Source organism: Cibotium barometz, chromosome 50, assembly GCF_041138505.1.
Source record: "Cibotium barometz isolate CiBa-2024 chromosome 50, ASM4113850v1, whole genome shotgun sequence".
Lineage (NCBI taxonomy): Eukaryota > Viridiplantae > Streptophyta > Polypodiopsida > Cyatheales > Cibotiaceae > Cibotium > Cibotium barometz.
Genome location: NC_141095.1, coordinates 14,672,166 through 14,682,432, shown reverse-complemented (window position 1 = coordinate 14,682,432; position 10,267 = coordinate 14,672,166). Strand labels below are relative to the sequence as shown.

The following is a 10,267-nucleotide window of genomic DNA, read 5'->3' as shown; positions in this document are numbered from 1 at the left end:
CTGTTAAGTGAATGATCAGGGAATTTGGTGGTCAGAGCTAACCTAGGAGGACATCTAAAGCAGGCAATTGGGTCTAATAGGGAGGATGGGAGGGTGTTAAGGTGTCTGGAGCAATCAGCTGGAGGGTAGAGGATAGGAGTTGAGCTGATTTGTGCCTTGGAGTCGGGTTTTGAATGCCCCCTAGTTCTGTTCCTCTTACATTCTCTTCTTGTGTTCCTACTGGTGGTGTATAGAGCCATCACCTCACCACCACACGTGTAAAGGAGAAAATTTAAATGTCTCAAAATCTAAAGAGGAAGTGCTTTAGAATATTCAAACTCAATAAAAGGAGTTTTAACATGATACATGGCAATGTAGACATAATGTAGAGTAAAAGTTAAGTAAATATGTAAACTCTCACCACGAATCATGCATCTATTAAATTATATTAATATCCACATTATCTTGGAAAATCACAATACTTGATGGACTTTTATATTCATTATGTTTAAAAGAAAAAATGAGCACATCAAGTTCATAGGCAAGATCTCTTGACATTGTAGACCAACACAAGAAAGAAACATGATAAGGAATCTGACCTAGTCATCATAAGTACAAGGAAACGCAATCACTCAATCCATGTGCTTTTTAGAAGCACATGATTATTGATGATCTCAATCCCCACCTTCATTCACAACGTTCAGTATTTTTGTAGTTTGAATTCATGTTTAATACATCTTATTATGTGTCAACAAATGTAGGGTGGAAATGCCATCCAAAATTTAGATTGCACTATTCCGAGATGAAACTTATACTACAATAACTACATTAATCTTCAAAATCACTTTTGTAATGCATTCACTTGATCAGGTGCTCAATCTTTTTGCATGAACTGCGTCGGTGGGGCGGTTGGTTTGACATGTACATAACCTACATAAGTTTTATCAAAAAAGTTAGACTAGATTAACTGAATCAATTGATAAATCACAAGGTAGGGTTAAATTGAATGAGAGAGAGAGAGAGAGAGAGAGAGAGAGAGGAAATGTTTTTACGGATTAGGAGACTATCCTAAGAACCCTTGAAGGTTATCTGACCGAAATTGGATTTGGACTCAGGTATATCCATGCCTTTTTAAGAGCTTTCACACTAACCACTTTTGCCCCAAATGGGTGGAAAAAGGGTAGTGTGAGGGTCCTTTCTTTTAACACACATAGAAAATTTGTCTTTAGGTAGTAGGAGACTATCCCAACAAAGGTTCTTTAGGTCGTAGGAGACTCCTTTTGAAGGGTTATCCAAGCAAAGGTGGGAGGGAAAGAGTATTATGGAAGGATGGTCTCCATATAGCAAGACGTTCACTCATACACTCAAGAAGAGTATTATGGAAGGATGGAGAAGGATGGTCTCCATGTAGGCACGACGTTCACTCACACACTAAGGATGGTCTCCATGTAGGCACGATGTTCACTCACACACACCCTTGCCCCCCAAGGATTGAGTGAAGGTAGTGCCTACATGGTCAGGTCTTGCCTCTTGAGTGAGAGAATCCTTCCATAATAGAGAGGGGGCATAAAATATATGATCTTACATACATAGGAAAATTCTACCTTGGGTGGGATCGACTTTGCGGTTATTGAGCTCTCGGTAGTTCTGGGCAATGGAGCAGCATAGGCAGCAGCAGGAGGTGAACAGGTCGTTGCAGGGTTCCTCCGGCAGACTGTATCTCAGCCTCAGCTTCTTCCTGTACATGCACGAGTAGATGCAACCCAGCCCCGTACAGTGCTGCAGTAGGCAGAATATCAACCCACCTACGCAGCAAGCTGCAATCGGCAACGATAAATCCCGCTATAATTAGCACGGCCTTGAGTAATTAGCACTAATTACTTGAGATGGGGCTAATCTTCCTAATGGGTGTATAACTAACGACTCACAGGTTTGTCCCTCGTCCAGGATATTGACTATTTCGCCAACTGGGATGCTGGGGCAGAAGCAACTGCAGCAGCCTGGAAGGTCATATAAACACACAGAGAAGCATGAACAGTATGAATCAAAACAGCGAAAGATAATGCGAGGATTGAAAGAGAGGGTTATGCATACAGGAATGACAATCCTCGCAGCAGCCGCAAAGGCCAATAGACAATATATATCATTTGCGTTTTGCTTTAGTGGAGTACATCTCTTACATATGTGGTGTTGAGAAACTCCTTTCTACTTTTAAGATATAAGAGTTCATGGTCAAAAAAGAATTACTTAGATAAATTTTTTACTAGCATTGAGAAAAAAAATTACATAAGATAACAATGTCATGTAGATTTCTTATTCGAAAGTTAATAAATATCTTATTTTTATATTATAACTAAGGAGGGTAATCCAATGAAAATATATAGCATACATTAGTCATATCTTTACAATCAACTGATCTATTACTATATCCTACAATGTTTCCATTCAAGACATCGCCAATGTAAACTTGGTCTTCCTCTTTTGTGACATAAAGATCCTCTCCAAAATCAAGTTTTTGCATGCTCTAAGATCATTTGCACATAATTCCATCCAATCAAAGAATGCATACTTGCTTCCAATGTAATATAATAATCTTTTTGAATATTCCACATCCAAATAGATGAACAAACTTTCTCCATCTATAGTTGATTTTTAAACCTCAAAGTGAACTCCATCAATAGCGATTTGAAGAGATATTGGGTTTCCTACTTTAGAGAGAACGTAAACAACATTGTTAATTTACATGTAAAGTAATTCACTAGCCTAAGAAATCAGATAAATATCACAACGCAAATGCAAAATACACCAATCTAAAACAAAGGCTTTTATTTGGTCATACATAGCACTTGTAATTATTTTATAATGTCAATTATAAGCTCTATGTGACAAATAGTGTTTTTGAAGTTATTTGATAAATGTTCTTGCTGCTCATACTGCAATCAAGGATCTGTCTTTATATCCCAACTCAATTGTATAAACCTTTGTCTCTTTATCCTTTAATGTTATGTGAGCAAGCCATAGGATCCATCTTAAAATTGACTTACGCTTTGGATTTAATGGAACCGGTGGCCATATTGCATGTCTTTGGGAGAGAGAATCCTTGTACACTAAAAGACTCAGAACTCCGTATTCTCAACGTATGTCGTGGTTCACCCCATAAGGCTTCTTTCTTTTTTGACTAGGAGACATTTCTGAGGGGAGTTTTGTTTCTAGAACATCTATCTTAAACTCACTTTTTCAACAAAACACCCCCTCCCAAAGTCTACCCTAAAACATATTTAGGCTATACCCATATTCATTAATTAGTGCCCGCTTGAATATCCTAAGGGTGGAATCTAAAGCTCCTTCTATGTCCCTCTGTCGCTCATCACAACCTCCCCCTCTTGCTTCGCTCCCCCTTGGGCTTTACTTCTGCCTCCGTCATCACTAGATCCCCCCTCCGTCTCTCCTTGGTCTGCCTTGTTGTGCAGCGACACAGCCTCCCCCTCTGGCTTCGCTTCACGCTGACCTCCCTGCGCTCACTTCAGATAGGATGAACCCACATGCATCAGGATGAGACCTATTTAATTTGCCATCCTTTCCTAAGGTTAAAAAGACACTCTCCAACAAACGATTAATTAGTGTGTGAAACAAAATTTGGCACACATATTAGGAAAACTGGGAATTTCCCATTCCCATTCCCACATAATTTACTTAATTCCTAATCCCAATCCAACATAATTTCCCCAAAAATGGGACCCCAATTCCCAAACCCACATAATTTTGTGAATTTTGGAAAAACCTCAGATAATAACATCTACATAACATCCTACATGCAAGATCTTTTATCAATAATAAACCTTTAAATTAATAACAAAATCATACTATAAAGAGATCCTAGAAGACACAAGCAAAAACGTCCTCAAGTCGAATGAGAACTACTTCAAATATGATGAGTAGTGTTAAAAAATACATGTAGATTTATCTTTATTGAAGTAAGGCTTAACATGGAAATAGACCACATATGTCATTTGCATTTTTGATTTATGCTTTAGTGGAATACACTCTTACATATGTGGTGTTGAGAAACATCTTTCTACTTTTAACACATAGGGGAAAAATAATTACTTAGATGAACTTTCTACTAGCATTGAGAAAAAAATTACATAGGATAAACAATGTCACGTAGATTTCTTACTCAAAAGTTAATATAAATATCTTATTTTTATATTATAACTAAGGAGGGTAATCCAATGAAAATATATGGCATACATTAGTCATATCTTTATAATTAATTGATCTATTAATATATCCTACAATGTTTCCATTCAATACCTCGCCAATGTAAACTTGGTCTTCTTCTCGTGTGACATGAAGATCCTCCCTAGAATCAAGTTTTTGCTTGCTCTAAGATCATTTACACATAATTCCATCCAATCAAAGAATGCATACTTTCTTCCAATGTAATATAATAATATTTTTTAATATTCCACATCCAAATAGTTGATTTTTTAACCTCGAAGTGAACTCCATCAATACAAAATAAACGTTCGATTTGAAGAGATATTAGGTTTCTTGCATTAGAGAGAACATAAATAACATTGTTAATTTACATGTAAATTAATTCACTAGCCTAAGAAATCAAAGAAATACCACTGTAAAAAACAACACAAATGAAAATACACCAATCTAAAACAAAAGCTTCTATTTGGTCATACAAAGAACTTGTAATTCTTTTACAATGTCAATTATAAGCTCTATGTGTGACAAATAGTGTTTCTAGTGTTGTTTGATAAATGTTCTTGTTGATGCTACAGTCAAGGATTTGTCTTTATATCCCAACTCAATTGTATAAACCTTTGTTTATTATCCTTTAACTTTGTGTGAGAATATTCTAGGATTCGTCTCAACATTGACTTACGCTTGTCAATGGAACCGGTGGCCATATTGGATGTCTTTGGGGAGAGAATCCTCGTACACCACAAGAATCTGAACTTGAACTAAATTCTTTCCATTTTTTAGAAAATATAGATTAAATGTGAGTCCTAGACTTCCTAAGACAAGGACTCAAAAAATTGAATCCTACATTTGTGTGTAAGAGAAAGGTCTAGGACTTGAGTCCTAGACTCAAGACCTAGACACACTGATTCTTAGACTTATGTGGTAGGCTCAAGTCTAGGACTTGAGTCTTAGACTATTATGCAAGGGAAAAGTCTAGGTTTTCTAGGTTGAAGTCTAGGACTTGAGCCTTAGACTACAAAGAATTAAGTCATGCACTTGAGCGTAAGGCTCGACAAGAGTCCTAGAAATATGTGCAAGGAATAAGTCTAGGGCTCAAGTCCTAGTTTTGTGTGGAAGGCCCAAGTTTGGGACTTGAGTCCTAGACTTGTGTCCATGGCCCAAGAGTTGAGTGTAAGGATCACTAAGTGTAGGATTTGTGTTGATATTTGTGTACAAGGATCAACACTTGGGTAAAAGGCTTACAACTTGGTTTCTAGACTTGTGTGCAAGGCCCACTAGGACCTACATACATGCCCCAAGTCTAGGATTTGAGTCCTAGAATTCATGTAAGGCCCAAGATAAGGGCGTAAATTCTTAGACTTGAATGTAAGGCCAGAAGCTAGGCCTCATATCCTAGGTATCCAAAGTCCCATGACTCAAGTTCTGTACCTTGTCCTTGTAGAAGTTCTAAGACTTAAGTCTGAGACTTGTGTGGAAGGCCAATGTCTAGGAGGCAAGTCCTGGTAGTAGGCATTAACACCATTTTAATGTTAACCTAGCATCTCTCTATTACATAACAGAGATGTCATAATAAGTTTCATGAAATGGCACTATAAATGTAATTATGAGAATGGTTGTTGGTAATGTCATAAATCTATGTATCTGCACATTCCCAAATGCAACTCTGGCTGTGAATAATCTTGAATTTGAGTGAGATTTACAGGCATTAACCAAGGGTTAAATGCAAAATGATGATTATCACAATTTTATCAGCACAATTTTACCAGAAATCAAGGGTAACCAATTTGTACAGAATGGTTGGAGTATCAAACCAACTCTGAATTGCAATCTGAAGTTATAGGGATCTGCATCAGATAGCTAATGGTTAATTTGAACCCTCAATTGCACCAAAATATAGTGATTAGCATTGATTAATCATTGATTAGCAAATTAATCCTCTATTTTGTGTGCAAAAAACAGAGTATGTGGGGAGTCCAGATCTGGTGCCTTAGACTTCAAATGAGCTCAAATGCTTTCAAGGTCATCAATAGCAATAAGTCTAGTAGAGGATTAAGCCAATAAACATAAGATTTGACCAAATATTGAATGATTAATCTTTGTTTTACCAAAGTCACCTGCAGATTTGATGAAGAGCTTGGATCACTGTAGACTTGATCAAATTGCAATCTGACTTCACGAGTTTGGAAAGTTTGCTTGAAAACCCTGGAGCTATGAGGAATTAGAGCAATTTGATTGGATGAAGACAAGATCTGTAATTTTCTCAGAAAAAACTACGCTGGCTAAAATCGCGATTTCTCCTTCATTCGCCGGCGATTTCTCCTTCGTCCGCCAGCGATTTGCGCTTCTTTCTTGATGGGTTGCATCATGGAGAGGCTGGCTATGTTGCGCTAGAAGGGTTTGGCCTAATGTTGAGTGTGCAAGGAGCTAGAGCTCCTCCACCAGCTAGGGGTACAGAGGTGAGTTGAAAAATAACTAAAAATTTGATTATTTTCTAATTATCTACTAATCCTATTAACTAGATAATGGGCTCATAAACTTGATGGATTCTAGGCATGGCTCTGGTACCATGTTGAAATTATAGCAATGTGATGAGCTATGGTGGATCAAATACTAGAATCAACATCATTAACAAAGTGATTAGACGATAATTAAGACATGATTAGTGAGTAATTAGCAAATAGCTTAATGTAGGCATGGATAATCAAAAACCAGCAAATTCTCATTAGGCCAATGCCTGAATTTATAGTGTTTACAAGCATCAAATCCCATTGATTTCTCCTTGATTTACTCCACCTCTTTTGCTTGATTCTCTCCACCTCTTCACTTTTCCTAGAATATCTCCACACTTCCTAAATCTTCTCATGCTACCCTTTATTCTCTCCCAGTAGATTCTTCTCACCTTTTCACAGGTTCTCTCACATTTATAGATTCTCTTTTATAGCCTCTAACCAAGGGCTTGTTCCCACACACACCCTATTCACTTGTATATTTCAACATGCTTCAATCCACCATGAAATCTAACAATGGTATTAGAGCCTTCTATTGTCATTTTATCCCTTCAATAATAGTTGTTGTTGAAATATACAAGTGAATAGGGTGTGTGCGAGAACAAGCCCTTAGCAAGAGGCTGTAAAAGAGAATCTATAAATGAGAGAGAAGCTGTGAAAAGGTGAGAGGTATCTACTAGGAGAGAATAAAGGGTAGCATGAGAAGATTTAGGATGTGTGGAGATATTCTGGGAAGAGGTGGAGAGAATGAAGCAAAAGAGGTGGAGTGAATCAAGGAGAGATCAGTGGGATTAGATGCTTGGATGTAAACTCTATAAATTGAGGCATTGGCCTAATGAGAATTTGCAGGTTTTTGATTATCCATGCCTACATTAAGCTATCAGTTAATTGCTCACTAATCTCATTCTTAATCATCGTCTAATCTCTTTGTTAATGATGTTGATTCTAGCATTTGATACACCATAGCTCATCACATTGCTGCAAATTTAACATAGTATCAGAGCCTAGCTTAGAATCCATCAAATTTATGAGCCCATTATCTTGCTAATCACCTAATTAATTAGGATTAGGAAAAAAATCAAAATTTTAGCTCTTTTTCAATAAGCCTTATGTACCCACAGCTGGTTTAGGGTCTTGATCTCTGTCCAAGCTTAACAATAGGCTTCAAGCCTCTAGCCTCACCTAGCCAAGCCTCCCACGCACCAGCCCATCATATCAAATCATCAAACCGCCGATGCATGCTACTGATTTTCACATTTTTTGAAGCACCTATTTCTCAAAGAAAGCTGCAGATCTACTCCTCCACAAAATACATTGGTCTAATTCCTCTTAGCCCCAGAGGTTTTCAAAGGTGCTCTACAAGTTGGTCAAGACAGTTTTTGATTTCATCAAGTCTACAGTGAGATCCGAGCTTTGCATCAAATCTGCAGAGCAGGTGACTTTGGTAAAACAGAGATTAAGCATTCAATGTTTGGTTGAATCTTCTGTTTCTTGGCTTAATCCTCTACTAGACTAATTGCTATTGATGGCTTTGAAAGGAGTTGAGCTCATTTGAACTCTAAGGTCCCAGATTTGGACTCCCCGCACTCTGTTTTTTGCACACAAAACATAGGATTCTTTTACTAATTAGTGATTAATTAGCACTAATCACTATATTTTGGTGCAATTGAGGGTTCAAATTAACCATTGGGTATCCGATACAGATCCCTATAGCTTTATGTAATTTTTGGTGAATTTATGCTGATAAATCTGTTGTAATCATCACCTAAATAGCAGATTAAGTTGTCAAAGGGTAGACATTGTCCTTGAATCTTGAAATTAGATCAAGAGGTAAGACCCTCTTCACATCAACATGAGCACAACACAAGAGAGAGCCAAATTTAATGGGGAGCAGTTTTATACATGGCAAACAAAAACCATGTATTTGCTCATAAAAGGAAAAATCTATGGGGGCTAGTTGAGGGAAGAGATGAATGCCCAGAGGTGAGTGGGAAAAATGAGTGGAAGAGTAGGAATGAGAAAGCATTAGGACTCATCGCACTCAGTTAAAATGATGAAATCATTCATCACATCACAGGGATACAATAGGCAAAAGGTGCATGGGATGAACTCAATAAATTATTTGGCACTCAAGAAAAAAATTCAAAGATAAATCTGTTAATGCAATTCTACAAACTAGGTATGAAGGAAAGTGAACCTTTAATCACACACTTGAACAAATACAAAAGCATTAACCAACAACTGGCAGCCACCATTGGCAAGAAGGTAGAAGATGATGAGGCACTAGCAGTGCTTCTGTGAAGAGTGTGGACAAAGGTGAATATGAAAGTATTGTAGCAACCTTAAAGAATGTACCTGAATTAAAGCTACACGAGATAGAAGGAGCTCTACTAGAGCAAGAGACCAAGGTCAAAGAGAAGAATTGGCTGGACTCAACAGCTGGAGACGAAAAAGCATTCTTCACCCAAGGAGGATTCTCTCAAGGACAAGGATGAGGAAGAGGTAGAGCAGGAGGAAGGACCTTCACTTGCCACAGTTGTGGAAAGCCAGGACACATGGCAAGAGACTGTACAACAAACCCAGTGGAGAAGGAACGACATCGGCAAACTTCATGGAGGCTCCTAAGAAGGAAGTGGAGTGAGATTATCTTTTCTCAAAGAGAGAGAGAGAGAAACCCCACAACCCAATGTAACCTGCCCCACTAGAGTAAAACCACCTGCAAGCCACCGATGATGTAGGCCATGTGGTAGATGTATGTGTGAGCACTTTAGTCAAGGTCACGGGCACTTGTAGTAGCCTTAGAGCCACATAGAGAGAGAGAGAGTGTCAAGGACTATGAGTTTAGGGACTTGAGGCACTGGTCGCGGACAACCAAGTAAGAGGGAAACTTGGTATAAGGTCGAGGTGTGCTAGGACTATTCACTTGAGGGGAGGTGTTGAAATATACAAGTGAATAGGGTGTGTGCGAGAACAAGCCCTTAGCAAGAGGCTATAAAGGAGAATTTGTAAATGAGAGAGAAGCTGTGAAAAGGTGAGAGGTATCTACTAGGAGAGAATAAAGGGTAGCATGAGAAGATTTAGGATGTGTGGAGATATTCTGGGAAGAGGTGGAGAGAATCAAGCAAAAGAGGTGAAGTGAATCAAGGAGAGATCAGTGGGATTAGATGCTTGGATGTAAACTCTATAAATTGAGGCATTGGCCTAATGAGAATTTGTAGGTTTTTGATTATCCATGCCTACATTAAGCTATCAGTTAATTGCTCACTAATCTCATTCTTAATTATCGTCTAATCTCTTTGTTAATGATGTTGATTCTAGCATTTGATACACCATATCTCATCACATTGCTGCAAATTTAACATAGTATCAGAGCCTAGCTTAGAATCCATCAAATTTATGAGCCCATTATCTTGCTAATCACCTAGTTAATTAGGATTAGAAAAAAATCAAAATTTTAGCTCTTTTTCAATAAGCCTTATGTACCCACAGCTGGTTTAGGGTCTTGATCTTTGTCCAGGCTTAACAATAGGCTTCAAGCCTCTAGCCTCACCTAGCCAAGC

At 38.0% G+C, this 10,267-nt stretch overlaps 1 protein-coding gene across 1 annotated transcript; it reads right to left on the bottom strand.

Moving 5' to 3' along the window:
- Positions 1-527: 527 nt before the first annotated feature.
- On the bottom strand, positions 528-2,110 carry LOC147609845 (cell number regulator 2-like; the record flags this gene model as incomplete). The annotated part of the gene is made up of 4 exons (XM_086787212.1): positions 528-909; positions 1,584-1,796; positions 1,908-1,979; positions 2,074-2,110. Coding segments are annotated over 4 exons (378 nt in total), but the record flags the coding sequence as incomplete, so codon positions are not given.
- Positions 2,111-10,267: the final 8,157 nt, after the last annotated feature.